At 35.4% G+C, this 17,671-nt stretch overlaps 2 protein-coding genes across 2 annotated transcripts; one reads left to right on the top strand and one right to left on the bottom strand.

The window, feature by feature from the left end:
• Positions 1–3,360: 3,360 nt before the first annotated feature.
• Positions 3,361–11,665, bottom strand: LOC126690549 (uncharacterized). Its single transcript, XM_050385741.1, has 5 exons — positions 11,325–11,665; positions 10,559–10,677; positions 4,539–4,596; positions 4,319–4,396; positions 3,361–3,711 (listed from the first exon to the last, which is right to left on the bottom strand). Exons 1-5 carry the CDS (start codon positions 11,500–11,502, stop codon positions 3,518–3,520), a joined length of 627 nt encoding a protein of 208 aa, XP_050241698.1. The 5' UTR covers positions 11,503–11,665; the 3' UTR covers positions 3,361–3,517.
• Positions 11,666–13,951: 2,286 nt separating this feature from the next.
• Positions 13,952–15,260, top strand: LOC126689583 (uncharacterized). The gene is made up of 2 exons (XM_050384820.1): positions 13,952–14,588; positions 14,824–15,260. The coding sequence occupies exons 1-2, from the start codon at positions 13,952–13,954 to the stop codon at positions 15,258–15,260; spliced, it is 1,074 nt and encodes a 357-aa protein (XP_050240777.1).
• The last annotated feature ends 2,411 nt before the right edge of the window (positions 15,261–17,671 follow it).

Below are 17,671 nucleotides of genomic sequence, written 5' to 3'. Positions count from 1 at the left end.
TCTTTTATGTATTTAAAATACAAAATTGAAAGTTTTATAAATGAGATAAATAACAAAAATGTAATCCAAATTCTCAAAATATTCATTAAAAAAATGTAGTGGAATGGAAAAATGTTACTTAAAGTTATATCAAGAATTAAACCCAACCTTTAATATTAACAGTCATTATTTTCATTAATTTATTATAATTTTGAAGTTTTTCTTTGATCTAATAAGATTTGTAGGGTCACAATTCAGGGCCCAGGCCCAACAGGTATGGGGTTTTGGCCTAGGGAGTCCGAAACAATGAATTTATAGAGAGTGGATTACAGAACTAGGTTTTAACGAAGTGTATACTAACTAAAATTGGGCCATGCAATAATTGAAAGTAAGAAAATCCTCTTCATGTCCATTAGATATTCAGTTCGAGGAGACGTGGAGGATGTATATCGATTCCTGTTCAAAGGCTATGGTTCTAACACTATTCTTCTGTTCTAAGTTCCCTTTTTCTCCATCCCCTTTTTCATGGGGACTCCTCTCTCTTATATAGCCTTCTTGAAGTCATTAGGACCTTATACTTGTTGATCATCTAGACCTTCACTTGAGTGTCTGTCCCATTGGACATCCCCCCATCTTTCTGTGAGTTGTGGTAGCCAAGACAACACTGTTCACAAATCCTCTCCACATTAATAAGGCCAGAATAGTAGCTGCCATACATTTAATGTGGCAGCTGCAGCCTCACCCTTAGCATCCTACGTTTTCTTCCTTCTTACGGGCTTGTGGGACTCATCCTTGTTACTAATGCTCGTTGGGGTGGATCCTTTTAGCAGGCAGAGTGTATGTTTGAGCCATATTTGGTACGTCCGAGGAGACATTTCTCCTCAAACCACCTTTTAAACATCTTCAGGCCTACAAGATTTGGGCTGGGAGCCCTTTTGGCACCCATGCCTTCTCCTCAGACGTGGTCGAATTTTTCATATGGGACCCAAGGTCCATTGTATGATCTTGGGTCTTTCACCCCTACAAGATTTTTCTGGAATTTAGATGATTAGATATTTAGATCTTAATGTCAAATAATATGTAAGTATATTAGATTTTAAATAAACAAAAATAAATCATTTTATTATTTGAATTATGTTAGACAATAAATAAATTTTTTTTGCCAAGTAAGTGAATGGATAAATAAAATGAACATCTTCTCCATCATTACATATTACTTTGCATGGAAACATAGGCAATAATTGGGAAAAATATACTAAATATATTAAATATTCGACTAGTTGAGTTTTATAACATCTTATGATGTTAATCATGTTATTCTAAAATGCATAAGTATACTACTAAATTTGAAATATAATTTAAAAAACTTAAATTATATTATCAATTTTTTACAAGAATTTTCATTCAATCCGCAATTTAACCAAAATTGATGACTATTTTTTCTTTTCCAAAAAGCTATACATCAACGCCAAGTGAATCAAATTTGGCATGAATAACAGAGGTTACAAAATGGATGACCACCTATAAATGAGAAAATAAGGGTTGCAAACTCACCAGAGTTGTGATCCAACTCATGATCCAAGCTCATAATGGGTCCAACTTCAAGAACAAGTCAAAGGGAGGATTTCAATTTTCCAAGAGAGAATTTCACACATATATACACTTAAATTAGACGAGAGTAAGATTTCTATCTTGTAATAAAAAAAAAATTATTATCCATGTGAGTTGTCATTTATAGACATGAAATGCTTCCAATTATCTTCATTACTTCCAAAGTCAACTTAACATTTGATTTGTCATAACACCAATCAAATTTAAGGGACAAAAGAACTTTTCCCTTTGTAACCAAAACTAGAAGTCACTTTTCTTCCATTGATTACTAAACTCAATAACAAAGCTTACTTTTGTAGAAAAAAAAAAAGCCCCACAATTCTAGGCAAAGGCATGCATTTTGAATGTCTAGAACCACTGTAAAAAAGAGGTAGATTTGTCTTGTAAAATCATTAAAAAAATCCATTGCCCACTCCAGTCTCATCATAGAAACAATCCATTTCAACTTCTATGAACGAAGCACAAAATCATGTATGCCTCAACGCCAATCTCTCCCTATCAAACTAATCTCTTTGAGCTTTTGGTTAACAAAAGGCCTATAAAAATTGAAATCGACCAAGCTAAGCAAATTTACTCCCATCAAACTTCATGGTGCGAACCTCTCTAAAGCTCTTTAGTGTTCAAAATTAATCTTGTGCTGAAAATCCTTTTGTACAACATTTTATCCTGTCTCATTACATACACGTGGGTAATAGATGCATGCCATAAATACATCCATTTCTAGGCATCCAACAAGAAGAGTGTAGAGCAAGTGAGCAACCATCCCAATAAAAATAAGAAAGTATGTGAATACAACTTTGTCACAACCCTAACATGTGCAACTGTGAATGGTGGAGAAAAAGTAATACGTCCATGTGAAAGTGATGGTTCACCAATCACAATCGACATAAGTCATCAAGTTGTTGTGAATTCGGTTGTCCTAGTCTAACTGAATAAAAATTGACATCAGTCCTCCTTAAATTTCTTTAGCTACCTAGAGAATCCACATATAGACTTACCCACAACAGCATAACGAGGGGCAGTGCAGTTGTGCAAGGGTAGAGTAAAACCAGGCCCTACTAGGACCAAGTTATGCGTGCTTTTAAAGAGAGTTATGACGAACCTGCGTTGTTGTCTTGTAATTTAATATTGGCACCACAAGTGGCAAAGCAGATATTGCAGAGCTAAAAGCAGCTACATGTACATCTAAAGACACGAGTCCAGGGCATAGGTTGATTTAACAAACTACCTCAACTCAGTGAAATTCCTGTAAGTTGATCCAAATAAATAAATGCAGAGGCCATACTCCTTGGCAAAATTTTCAAACCAGACAAAGTTCATATATGTAAGAACTTCGTCACAAATTTTCCGAGAAATCATAATTTTTATTAAGACTTTAAAAGCACTACAGAGACTTGAGTCAAATCCCTGGCAATTTGGTTGCCCTAGATGAGTTACGTACAAGGAGACTGACAACCTTAATGAACTATCACTCAACCATAGTAAAACGTAATACACTCACCACTCTTTCCCTCTAGGGGTTGGAGGATTCAACCCCACCCCCCTCCTCTGCCCACGTGTATTGCCGGCTCAGCCACAGGGGTAGGCGTAAATGGTGGAAAAGACAATTGTTATTCCTGTACTAAGCAATTAAAATTGACCTTACAACATCATCCTGCCTATTTTCAGGATTTCAAATTGGTTATCCTAGTTTCATGAGGCAGCAATGTATTCATTTCACTTGGAACTGTCATAGTATCCCTACACCAATCACAACCACAACCATGCACCTGTAGAAAAAGAGAGACTATTTGCAAAAGATCCAAGACAGTTAAATGGAAAAATTTAAACAAGTTGGATATTCAAAAGAATCCATGTCAGAAGAAAATTGACGTTTGTGAGTTGTGACGCAAGCTTCAGCAATTGCTAGGGTTTGAAACACTACATTTTACAGAGGCAAAAGTATGACTGGGCAGGGAATGAACTCAGCCAGCAGGTTTGCGTCTACATGCTTGGAATGAATGGCTTCCATGCTAATAACTACTAAATCCAGATTCAGATCATCAGCAACCTCTCCAATGATGGCTGTCGACTTGTTCCCTTCCCCCAGTCGCTCTAGCAACTTAAATTCCTCGAACCCACCTATCAATTTTATGATGGGTGTTAAAAATAATCAGCTAGTCGGAAAATATAAATGAATAATTAATTGAATTATCTAAAAGCATACTATCAGCAAAATAAAGAAAAATGAAGAATCACATGCTCTATTAAGCTGACTTCTAAAAATTTAAATTGGTCAATAAGCAATGGAAAAATGGCCCAATTCTAATACACCCAGAAAATGAGAAAGCAGAAAAAGAGATGGAAAAGAACACAAGAAGATGATCCTACCTACAGCCCCATTTTCACTTTCAATAATTTTAGCACCCATCTTGGAATTCACAGGTTCCCTTTCTAAGCTATGATAGGCTGCTTAATGTTTCCTTCAATGCAGTTGTTCTGATTTATGCATGTTTTGATCTAGTTAACACACCTATACATTTAATCTAAATACTAGATAGTAGTAAAAATCGACCATTGCTATAAGAAATTCCAGCCACAAAATACTTAAGAGGCAACTTTGTATGCATGTGTGTACATTCACTTCGTAAATACATTTGAAAGAGTTCCCACTTCTCCTTTGAGAATATCGTAAAATCAAAATGAAACTGTCCAAGACTGACATAAAATGTTGAAAATATGTACAAACCTTCAGAGAGATGCCAGCGGATGCTAGAAAGTTGGGTCTCATGCTCTGGCAATGATTCTTTCTGCCTTTCATCAATAACTGCAAAGAACATAAAGTTCTACATTCCTTGTAATCTCGCATTAAAAAGACTCTGTAGAAAAGAGAGAAAAGATTCTCCTACAGCTTAGTTTATGACACCTAAAATATGAAAAACAGTACAAAAACAGGTCACTTGACATACCAACAACTGTGATGTCTGCTCCATACTTCTTTGCCAAAGCAGCAGTAGTTGCTACAGCCTATGAACAGATTTGAACTAATAGTGAGCCAAGAGCAAAGAAAGGCATAGGTTTTAAATTTTTAATGAAAGAAATTGTGCATGGTGGTTAGCAATACAGCCAGCAGAATTCTATAGTTCCAATATCAGAAAAATCTGGGCCTTCTCTCAAAAATTTCCATTTCAAGTAGAATTGTGTAGGATTTGAGTCCTTGCCAACACACTTCCAATTTCATTGCCACCAAAAAAAAAAAGAGCAGAAAGGCACTGCTGGTTGCATTTATCATACCAACTTGATCAATAGTATAATATCCCCATATGCTAACAATGACACAGTCTTGTGTGGGTCAACATTCAAAAGGACTGGAAAATTCACAAAAAAGGAAAGGTTCATAACTGGTACATTCAATGCTTTAGCACAGAAGCAACCTAGAAGACTTTGTATCAATATTAAAAGCAGATAATGCAATGCAGATGACTCCCTACATTGCAACAAAATAATCATGAGCAAATCTTTTAATGAGTCCAGTAAAAGATTATGCAGTTTGTTTCAATAGAAGTATTTATTTCAAATCTTCAAAGCTCCAATTCAGGGCTGGCTCTTCCATTTAGGCACTTCGGCAATTGCCTATAAAGATCCTCAAGTGGAAGAGAGGACCCGATAACTTTTGTCCTAAAGTAAAATATTATATTTATATAACAATCTCAAACAAACTGTTTGAGATTGTTATATAAACAAAGGAAGACATCCATATACCTTTTTTTTTGCTAAGTTTGACTTTGAAATATCAACTTCTGTTATCCTAAGTTTTAAAATTCATTTTTTATTCTAGTCATGGAAATTCCAACTAATAAAAACCACAATGAACCTAAAAAAAGGATAAAGGCCCAGTACACTTAATCCTTGTTCATACATGGGCTTTTCTAGTACAATACAAGCCACTTTAAATAGGTTCATTGCTCTGGCAATTAAAGGGAGGGAATTTCCCTTTTTATCCGTACCAAGAAACAATTACCTTTCCAATTATAGCCCCTCTGTAATTTTATGTTTTAGATAGCGCTTCTTTTATTTGTAAATATTTTTAATTATAAATGTTTAGTTGAACATATGATTGTGGATATGAAAAACATAAAAAGAGAGAGAGAAGGAACAGAAAAATTAGGTGAATCTCAAAAAATGATAAATTTGTTGTTGTTGTTGTTGTTGTTGTTTTCCATTAGACAATGCAATTAATTAAAACATTTACACCCAGAAAAAAAAAAAATACTCCTAAAAGAAAGCACCCAACTGCTATGCAAATAACAAGAATAAAAAATAGTGGTAGGGATTCTCCATAAAATACAAAAAGAGGACAAATAGCATGCATGACATTGTTACACCAAAACAACCTTTATTAGAATCATACACAATTCTATAACTATTCCCATATTGTTGCACAAGTGGCTCATCTTCATGCCAAGCAAAAATGCTCTCCTCATTCCCCACAATTAGCTTCAACAAGAACCTGGGATCCCCTCTCATAAGGAGAATTTTCTTCCATCCCCATAAGCTCTCACAAGGAACAGAAGCCTCCCACAAGATCTACCTCAAAGGAAATACACTTTGACCAACATTAGTGAAGAGATTTATTCCAATCATGGATTTTAAACAAACCCAAACCTCCTTCATACTTTGTCCACACAACCACCCCCCTCCCCCCCCCCTTCCCCTGGCCCTCTACTTTAGCCCATGCACTGCCAGTAGCAGGGCCATTCCACAAATAGGAATTAAGCTTCTGTTCTACAAGCTTAACAGTGTTTAGGTAGGATGAATAGATTGGCCAAATAAACTTGAATGGTGTATAGCACATGTTTAATCAATTGGAGCATCCCAGCAAAGGTGAACTGCTTGGTGCACCAAGAATTTATCCTACTAGTAATTTGCTTTCCATTGCTGGCTTACAACCCAATATAGACAATTTACCTGAAACCAAAGGAACTCCAAATATTTATAGGCGGACTCTATTCCTTGAACTTAAATATATCAATAATTTGCTGCTTGAGCTTATACAATCGTACTCCACCCTAGAGAATAAAATCTTCACTCTTACTATCATTTGCTGCAAGGTCTGACAAGATCTTAAATTCATCAAGAACCTCAAGCAATAGATCCTGCATTCCTTAGGCCTGCCAAAAAGATCAAAAATTGTCTGCAAAACATTAACGAGAATGCTAGAGCTTAGCGCATATTTAGGGTAAAACTCTCAATGGGTCTTTGCATCAATAATAGAAAAAATATTCCATCACAATAACAAAGAGATAGGGAGAAGTGGAGTCCCATTGCCTTAACCCCTTCTTGCTGTCAAAGTAACCCACTAATTCACTATTCATAAAAGGTCGTACCTAGTGCACAAAACTACCACTTTTGCAGGGCCTAGGAGACGTCACAGTATGAAATTTTACCCCCAATTTATTGGAGAGGCTGACTCCCCGAACTGATGGAGATCAAGGCACCGCATCAAAGGATCTTGTTCAAGTACCAATTGGGCCGGTTACGAGAGCACAAGCAAAGAAGTTCAAGGATGTACTTAACGGACTCATCCAAGAGTTATGGGCTCAACCAAATTCGTGGAGGCCCATTGAGCATGATTCACGTGAGCAACAAAAAATCGTCACCTTGATTCAAGTTCTAGAAGGATCTGGTCAAGGCTAAGAATTGGCATGAAATATTTTGGGTTTATGTAAAAAACGTTATTCTACGTTTAGGTGATTTATTTCCTTGTTTTTAGATGTATTTAATGCTTTTTAGGTTAAACTTTATTCCTAATATGGTTAGGTATCAATTAGGGGTTATTTTAGAATATATTTTCTTGTCTGTCAAGTTTTAAGAAATACTTAAATAGTCATCTAAGTCTGTAAACGCTTTTCAGACATTATTGATAAAACTTGTGAGGTTTATTCTTTTTGGTTCTTTGAAGAACTACTCGAACTTATCGGGAATTCCCGTGGCGTTCATCTCGACTTATCAAACAGAGTTTCCACCACCGTTTGTGGCATTTTCCTTATACCAAGGTTCTTGTTTGTAATAAACAACGAGTCGAGGTCTCCCATTTGAATCTGTCCATAGAACGATCTTGGGTTCCCTTTCATTGTTGGGTCTCGTTATTCTTGACGGGGTTCACATCATTTGGTATCAGAGCACAGTTTCTAGTTCAGGTTTGCCTATCCTTTAACATATTTATCTCTTCTTAGCCGAATTTCCTTTACCCTATCTGTTCAATCTTTGTTTGTCTTGTTGATGTCTAAACTATTAGTCTGGTCTCACATCTCTTAGTTATTTCGAAATCTTATTTCATTATTCTCAAAAGCTAGTTGCTAATAAAAAAAAAAAAGAGACTCGAAGAAGAAGACAAAAAGGAGTCTGAACAAAAAAAAAAAAAAAAAAAAAAAAAAAATCACTATTCTGTGCTTCCAAAATTCCAAAACTATCATATTCCTTCTAATTCTAATCTGAAAATTTCCATATTCCTTACGTTCAAATCTGAGATTCCTTGATTAGTTCTTGGTGAATTGTTGCTGGAAATTTTGAGTTGTTTGTTTAGTTTCAAAAGAACTGAAAGAGAATTATCAAGTGGAAAAAGGCAAGAGTGGTGAGAACATCGGAAGGTAAAAGCCATATTATTTTGAGTGAAACATGAGTGGAGAGTGATCCACATTCTTGAGTATAAACGCGTAAGGGAGTGATTCGTGAGGTTCCTTTTTTTTTTTTTTTTCCCCTTTCTTCTAACCTTTGTTTTGCAGTAATCATGTCTCGCAATAGTGGTAAGAGCATTACCGAAGATGATACAAAATTGGCTGATCCGAAAGTGTTTTTGGAGGCCATGATGAGTGAGATGAGGCGTGTGATGAATATGGAGATGACACAGGTTCAGGAACGGATAGATCAGATGAAGAATAGACATGAGGAGCAACCACAAAACGGTCGTAATTTGCGTAGAAGGGAAGGAGTTCCACGGAGGGAGGAGGATGAAGAGCGTTATGGATCTGGTTTTGATGAAGAAGAAGATCGGGATTCCATTGTTAGCAATAGGAGACCTGGAGAAAGATTTAGAGAAGCTAGGAATCGCGAAGATAACAACTTGGGTGGTATTAAGATGAAGATTCCGTCCTTTCAAGGTAGGTCTGATCCTGAGGCATATCTTGAGTGGGAAAAGAAGATGGAGTTCGTGTTTGATTGCCACAATTACTCCGAGACAAAGAAGGTAAAATTAGCCGTGATTGAATTGTCTGAATATGCTATTACTTGGTGGAAGGCACTTGCCATGGCACCAAACTGTAACCTAGGTCACAAACTTAGGAGAGGTCTTGCAAGCTCTATCCTAGGCCACAAACTTAGGAGGACAACCAATTTCAACCAGCACACCAAGCATGAATTCCCATCTAAAGAATTATTAAGCCTTCATGATGTCCACCTTGATAGTGCCCCTAGCTGGCTTGTTATCCCTATGATAATTCTTCACAAGCTCCTAAGCAAGGAAAACCATGTCAGCAATCTTCATGCTGGGATGAAGCTTGTTTGACAAAAGCTGACAAAGCCACTTGAGCAACCCTTCATGTTAGTCAATATCTTGAAAACACATTTGAACAAAGTGTTAGTCAACGTTAAAGCTTATTTGATTATGTACAGCTTTTTAAAACCCAATTTTTCTAGGTACAAATGTACATTTGGCCAGCTTCTTTTTTAATTAAAATAAGCTACATCAAACCAATTTATAGCCATCTGGACCAAGAACTTTATCTTTATTTAAAAAAAAAAAAAAAAAAAGCACATCCTTAATCTCATCATTTGTAACTTCCTGTTACAATAACAGCATTTGCACTTCAAGAATTTGAAGACAACTTCCCTACCAAGCCATCAGCAAGAGTCTTATCAGAATGGCCAGCAGCTTCTGATAAAACCCCAAAACTAGATTCTTAATCTGATCCATTTCTTCCAACTTGATCCCCTCACTATCATAGAACCATTTCATTTGGTTCCTTGTTGTCCTCACTTTCAATTATTTGTTAAAATAAGAACTATTCTGATCACCTAAATTGATCCAACACACCCTAGATTTTTGTCTCAACAAAGTTTCCTCAGGCTTCCCTAAAGACACATAATAATGGAATTTCTCCTTCCCCTTTTGAATGTACTCAATTTGACCTGCATGAGAGTAAATTTCTTTGAACTGCATCGAGATCCTTCTTAACTTCTAGACCTTACTGACATTATTCTCAACTTATCTAATGAAGCACTTCAAGTCCATCTCAAGAAGCGTCAACTTCTTGCACACTCTAAACATAGGCACACCTGAAATATGTTTATTCCACTTTGATTGCACCAATTAAAAATAACCAGGCTGATCCACCCGGAGGATAAAGCACTTAAAAGGTTTAGGAACTGAGTTTCATAGGATAATGACCAGAAATACCCGGGTTCATAAACTCAACAAGAGGCTGATCGAATTTCCCTAGGCAGCTATCATTGACCAACACCTTATTTAATTTTCTATCCACCAACCATGCTTTTGCCCTTAATTTGATGTCTCTAACATAATTTCCTCCTTGTCACCCTATAATTTGCACCATATACACAGGACAAAAATGAATCTACCTTCCCAGCCGCAGGGCAAATATGTCAATTCATCAATTGATCAGTTTCTGATAATGCATTCACATCCAAAACATTATCTTTCTAACACAACTAAGAATCTTGGTAAATTTGTTACTAGCAATAAACAAAATATAATATAAAAAAACGTAATTAGTAATTTTACTTCTCAAAAAGCGAGAAGAGAATTTTAAATAAAAACTTTTATAATACGAAAAAAAAAGAAGATAAATTTTATTTATTGCTATTTAAATTTAAGAAAAGACCTCACTTAAAGTTGTTGTCTTATTAGCCCTAAAATTACATCGAGCCTGCCCTGCTCAAATTAGCATAAATTTAAACACAACCATTTCACCTGTCTTGTACCCTCGGAGAGATAGGGTTTCCGATCAGTGATTGGCAGAAGAAGATGCTTGAAATTAGTAAAGGCATCAGCAGCTAAATTGACTTCAGATTCTTGCGGCTTACTCTTAGCTGATAACAGGTAAACATTGTGTCAGCAGCAATTAACATGATAAAACTGACTGCAATTTCTGTAAGGAGCAACAAGATTACACAAGCACGGAATTCTTCATTTATATACTGTTTCTAATAACAATACAAAAGCAGAAAGTCGCAAGCAACGATGTAACATTGGGTTTCTTTTTATAATGATGTGAAACTCATTTAAAGTGTTCATAGAATGGAAAGTTTTGAAGGTGCTCACTGTCTAATCTAAATTTTTGTGAATGCTAGAAAGCTTTTAACAGATACAGAAAAATAGTGGCATCATTTTTGGGACTACAATATCCAAATTTCATTTGATTTTAAACGAAATATTTAACCATAATGTATCCGGAAAATTCAAATCAAGGCTGACCAGTCCTGATGATTGTCTACTCGTAAAAGCGAATTTCGTCAAAAAATTCGTTCTACGCTTTGGTAATTTGATACTCGTATTGTATGCTACTAAATCATCAATTTTCCATTAGACAAATAATAACAATTTTGGCCATAAGGCATTTGAATTTGAGCTCAATTCTGATTATCAGAATCCTAATAATTTTGTAGCACGTAAAAAATGGGCAAAAAATTGAGGAGAGTAAACTACAGGAAGCAGAAATGAGAGATGAGGAAATTACCTTTATGTCCGATTTTACGAAAGGTGGGGAGGATGGAAAGGTTAGGAGATTTGGATCGGTGCGATGAAGAAGCAAAACAGAGAGAGTGAGAGTGAGAAAAAGATGAGTTCAGCACAGAGATTTTGGGGTGGTTTGAGGACTCAACTGGAACGGCTAGCATATAGTGAGCAAAAGCCATGGTCTCAATTCAATTCTCAGAGCTTCAAAGTTTTTAGCTCTCTCAGACTGTCTCTCTAGGTGAGGATTGAATTTGAGAAAATGGGTGGGTTTCGAGTTTCGAGAAAGCGCAAGAGAAATATTCAAAACAAAGGGAGCGGATAATGATTGCATGGGGGGTGCGACGTGTAAAGGTACGTTTGCTATTTGTATTTGGTTTACACAAATGGCCCCACCCACCACCATTTACGGTGCATTGATTGATTAATTGTTGTAGTCCGTTTGATCTGATCTAGTCTGGTAGAATCCTCTAGGCTCTATCCCCTCTCAAGTCTTCCCCGTTCATGTTCATCACGAGTATAAGACCGTAAATTAACCAAGTTGTTGGCTTAAAAAAAATAATTGTTTATGTTTAAATCTTAAGTTTAGGCTCCATTTGAGTCAAGTTTAAATGAATAAGCTTATGAATATGAAGACTCGATTTAACTATAAATAATATAATATAATATTTATATATATATATTTGTCTAAAAATATAATTATATATATTTGAAATTAGATCGTAAAAGTTTGTTTATGATATTAAGTGTCTAATTGAGAACAGCTTATTTAGTTAAAATTGAAAAGTTTTTGCTGAAATACTGTAAATAAATATAGGAATAATTACACTTTACCCACCTGTGATTTCCTCCGTTACTACTCTATTACCCACCTCCAGTGCAGACGTTACTCTAATACATAAACTCATTAAAAACAAAATCTAAAACAGATCAAACACACTCTCACTCCAAAAACACACTCCCATCCAATGTGCTCCTTCTTCCTCGATGCAATTTGATTTTTGATCGATGCACTTAATAGCTCAAGAATTAGTTGTTGATTTTATTCTGCTGCCATTGTTATATGTTTGTTTATGTTGTGTGTGTGGGTGTTTTTTTATTTTTATTTTTTGTGTTTAGCCATTCATATTTTGCATTGTAGGGGGCCTAGGGGCCTGATGGGGTTGATTTGGAGATGAACATAAGTGAAAAAATATGTACCTCTTTCCTGTTCTACTTTACTTCTACCCCTTCACCTGCTCTACACTCCATCATCTAGGCCACACCTTTGCTTCCTCTCCCTGGAACACAATTTTCCCCTAAGCCAAAATCTTATCTTTAACTTACAACCGAACCTGCATATGTCACCTCAAGACAATGAATCCCACAATCAAATCTGCATGTCCTAAGAGCAACCACATCAGCTCATGGAAAAGATTTCGTCTGTTTTACACAAAAAACCTACTTTTTATATTTTACACCATTACTTTTACAAAACACCCACATTAGTTTATCTATTTTACAAGACTTTTTAATAAAATATTCATTATTCATCAATTTTTTTTATTTTTTTTATTTTCCCTAACGGTTATATTTTTTTAATTTAAACTTATATTTTAAGTAAACTACCAACACCGATAGCTCGGCCAATAGAGCCGCTTGTGGTGGAGGTCCGATGGCCCACCGGATTGGTGTCTCCGACCATTGTACCGCCATCATCGATGGGCCGATTGTTGTAATAGTGTCTCCGACGACCGTCGTCGAATCGATGTCTCCGACAACTGCCGCCGAATCGATGTCTCTGACGACCGCCGCCAAATCGATGTCTCCAACCACTGTCGGCGAATCGATGTCTCTGACCATCGTATTACTAGAATCGGTGACCGAATTGATGTTGTCGAATCGATGTCTCCGATCAACGGTCATTTTTTTTTTTGACCCAACGGTCATAATTTTTATTGTTATATCCAACGGTCATAATTTTGAAATTCAAACGGTAAATTCAAACCTGACTTTAAACCCAATGGTAAATTCAAACATAAATGTCATATTTTTTAAACTTTAAATCCAATGGTAAATTCAAACCTAAAGGTCATATTTTTTTTTTTTTAACTTTAAACCCAATGGTAAATTCAAATCTAAAGATCATATTTTTTTTAACTTTAAACCCAATGATAAATTCAAACCTAAATGTCATATTTTTTAACTTTAAACCCAATGGTAAATTCAAACCTAAATGTCATTTTTTTTTTTTATAACTTTAAACCCAATGGTAAATTCAAACCTAAAGATCATATTTTTTTTTTTTTAACTTTAAACCCAATGATGAATTCAAACCTAAAGGTCATATTTTTTTTAACTTTAAATCCAATGGTAAATTCAAACCTAAAAGTCATATTTTTTTTAACTTTAAACCAAATTGTAAATTCAAACCTAAATGTCATATTTTTTAACTTTAAACCCAATGATAAATTCAAACCTAAAGGTCATATTTTTTAACTTTAAACCTAATGGTAAATTCAAACCTAAAGGTCAAATTTTTGAAATTCAAACTCAAGTCACATTCTTGCTCTATAAATATGACCATTTTCTCTCTAATTTCCACCCACTTCTACAAAATTATCTATTCCATTTGTTTTTTGTTCTCTCTTAATGGATTTCCATTATGACATTGATTTTATTTTTCCAAATGATGAGCCTTCATTTGACTCATCTTCTGATGATGATGAGACGGAACTTACTCTAGCTATTGCCATAGAAGAATTAAAGAATGAAGGAGCATCAACATCACGTCGTCGTTCGGTTCAACCTCGCAGGTTTATTTGGCGTAATCCTTTGCAAGGTCATGATAGGCTTTTCCATGATTATTTTGCTGAAACACCAGTGTATCCTCCTAATGTATTTCGAAGGAGGTTTCAAATGAGTCGTTCTCTTTTTCTACGTATCCATTCAAGAGTTGAAGCTACTGAACCATACTTTGTTCAAAAAAGAAATGCGGCTAACACACTCGGGTTGTCTTCCCTTCAAAAGATGACCGCTGCAATCAGAATGCTTGCTTATGGAGTGTCGGCTAATTTCATGGATGAATACATAAGGATTGGAGAAACCACTGCAATAAAAAGCTTAAAAAAATTTGTTAAAGCAGTAGTTTCAATCTTTTCTGAAGAGTACTTGAGGTCACCAAACAACAATGACATTGCAAGGTTGTTAGTAGTTGGCCAACATCGTGGATTTCCAAGAATGCTAGGGAGCATCGACTGCATGCATTGGAAATGGAAGAATTGTCCAAGTAAGTGGAAAGGTCAATATATTGGTCATACACGTGATCCAACGATAATTTTGGAAATCGTGGTGTCGTATGACCTTTGGATATGGCATGCATTTTTTTGGTTACCGGGGTCTCACAATGACATCAATGTCCTAGAGCGGTCTTCTATATTTTCTAAGCTTGCTGAAGGGCGTGCTCCTCCGATTAATTACTCAATAAATGGTAATAACTATTCGATGGGGGTACTATCTTGCAGATGGTATATATCCATCATGGGCAACATTTGTCAAAACAATTCCAGCACCACAAGACCGTAAAAGACAACATTTTGCTTCCACACAAGAGGCGGTCAGGAAGGATGTTGAACGTGCATTTGGAGTACTTCAAGCGCGATTTGCAATTGTGCGTGGGCCTGCACGTTTTTTCCACCTTGAAACGCTTAAGGACATTATGATGGCATGTATAATATTGCATAATATGATCGTTGAAGATGAGCAACATACTTACCTTGGAGCAAATGACTTTGATTATGATCAAATCAACGATAATGGACCCAAACCGGTGTCACATAATCCCACTTGTAACCTTATGCAATTCATTGAACGTCATAATTCCATTAGAGATAAAGGAATTCATTCTCAACTTCAAGCAGATCTCGTTGAGCATCTATGGCAACTACAAGGCCAGTCGTAGGAATTTGTAATTCTAAATTTCTAAGCATAACTACTTTTATTTAATGTGAACCTTCATTGGAATTTGAAATTTTCTAAGTTTAATATTACTAAGTTTCCAAAAAATTGAGACAACAAAAAGCTGTATATAAGTTGACAAACCCTTAGGTAAGTTTGTCAACTCAAGTTTAGTTGTAAACTTACACTAAATACTATCCTGATCATTGGTCATTTTTAACACAACTGTAGCTATTCAACAAAGCTTATTTTCTTAGTAAATCAGTATATGTAGCCTAAAACAAACACATTTTCTACCATACATTGACATTCTATACCTAATAATTCATTTGGTAAAAGTCCATTCATAATTTATAGTTATTCAATAATTTAAAACACAGCAGAACAATAATGTAGAACCATGCAGAACAATAATTTTTCTTTCTTTATCTCAAACAGGGGTATTTAACCCCCTGCTAACAGCAAAAAAGTAATGCAGAACTATGCAGAAAATCATGTCTGCAGAATTCAGAAAAATAACATTATGCAGAAAAATAACACTATGCAAGTACAACCACCTGTTGAGAAAGTGCAGAAAAATAACACTATGCAGAAAAATAATACAATGCAAGTGCAAAAAAATAACACAAAGCAAGTACAGCCACCTGTTGAGAAAGTGTAGAAAAATAACATTATGCAGAAAAATAATTATGCAGAAAAATAACACTATGCAAGTACAGCCACCTGTTGAGAAAGTGCAGAAAAATAACACTATGCAGAAAAATAACATTATGCAGAACAATAACATTATGCAGAACAATAATACTATGCAGAAAAATAACACTATGCAGAAAAATAATTATGCAGAAAAATAACATTATGCAGAAAAATAACATTGCAGAACAATAACACTTTGCAGAAAAATGACACTATGCAGAAAAATGACATTATGCAGAAAAATGACATTATGTAGAATGATGATGCCGAAAATACCACCAGTGAGCCACACGGTCCTCGCGCGCTACAAATAGCACCTGCATAACGAAAAGAAAGGACCTAGCAGAGAGTACCGGTGTGGTATCGGCCAAATACCCTCCGAATGTCAAGTCAGAACTATTCTCACTGCTCTAGAGTGCTAGAGAGGGTAAATTATGCGTACCTTGGTTCATGAGGGTGCTTGGTTTTTATGGTAGTAGGGCTTGACCCCTTTTCCTTGGAGTAGAAGTCTTTTCCTTATAGTAGTCTCCTTGGGCGTATTTCGCGGGATCCTTTCCATATAGGAATCCCTCTTAGGTGTCATGAAACGTGGAGTGCAAGTCATTTACTTATACACGCAAACGTGGTCAGCAAGCATTCTTTGACGAGTGCCGTCAGTCTATGTCGTACCTTCGGTCTATGTACCATCAGCTTGAGGATGACCTTCAGCTTTATGATCTCGTCTGTCTGTGGAATTCTTTACTTCATAGCGCCGTCAGTTTGTTAAACAGAGGCTGACGGCCAAATAGGTACCGTCACCCTTGTCTTTCATTTGACCACTTCTTTTATCCTTATCATAGAAAAATGACACTATGCAGAAAAATAACAGTATGCAGAAAAATAACACTGCAGAAAAATAACATTATGCAGAAGAATATCACTATGCAGAAAAATAATTATGTAGAAAAATAACATTATGCAGAAAAATGACACTATGCAGAAAAATAACAGTATGCATAAAAATAACACTGCAGAAAAATAACATTATGCAGAACAATAACACTATGCAGAAAAATAATACTATGCAAAAAAATAATTATGCAGAAAAATAACATTATGCAGAAAAATGACACAATGCAAGTACAGCCACCTGTTGAGAAAGTGCAGAAAAATAGCATATACAACTAATAAAATTAGCAACCAATAAAATAGCATATTTACATTCAAATAACATTTACAACCAATAAAATCAGCAAGTACAACCACCTTCAACAGAGACATTGCTTCACCCAAAATAGAATGACAAGAACAAAATCACAAATTAAATTGAATAATCAAGTGTTATTGTTCGTGCACAATACAAAATTCACAACATTGCATCTATTTCCTTGCACAAGTAAAGACTACAAAAATATATCTAACATGATTAGAGATTGAATAATCATGTTCCTTGCACAAGTAAATACTACAAAAGAGATGTCTAACATCAAATCATCTATGTAAACTATGTGCTAGTATCTTTGCACTATACAAAAAATTACTTGATTAGATATTGTCAATAATAATATTCCATTATGATGCATATTTAGACCTTAACCTCTCCAAGATTTCCAAACGACGTAGACGAATGTATTCTTTTTGCTCAGGATCCATAGTTCTTGTATCTTTCATCATAAGTTCATCTTCCATTTTCCTCTTTTCTACTTCATTCTTCTCTTCCTTGATACAAATCAACTCTTT

Source organism: Quercus robur, chromosome 6 (assembly GCF_932294415.1).
Source record: "Quercus robur chromosome 6, dhQueRobu3.1, whole genome shotgun sequence".
Lineage (NCBI taxonomy): Eukaryota > Viridiplantae > Streptophyta > Magnoliopsida > Fagales > Fagaceae > Quercus > Quercus robur.
The sequence above is the reverse complement of the archived record's forward strand: the minus strand, read 5'-3'. Positions and strand labels throughout refer to the sequence as shown.

Bases quoted from the DNA above. Each gene is read 5' to 3' on its own strand.
- LOC126690549 (XM_050385741.1), bottom strand. From the start codon at position 11,502: ATGGCTTTTGCTCACTATATGCTAGCCGTTCCAGTTGAGTCCTCAAAC. The intron at 4,397-4,538 runs GTATGTCAAGTG...TGTTCTTTGCAG, and splicing joins AGCAGACATCACAGTTGTTG to TTATTGATGAAAGGCAGAAA. The intron at 3,712-4,318 runs GTTTGTACATAT...TAAAATTGATAG, and splicing joins CCGCTGGCATCTCTCTGAAG to GTGGGTTCGAGGAATTTAAG.
- LOC126689583 (XM_050384820.1), top strand. From the start codon at position 13,952: ATGGATTTCCATTATGACATTGATTTTATTTTTCCAAATGATGAGCCT. The intron at 14,589-14,823 runs GTAAGTGGAAAG...ACTATCTTGCAG, and splicing joins GAAATGGAAGAATTGTCCAA to ATGGTATATATCCATCATGG.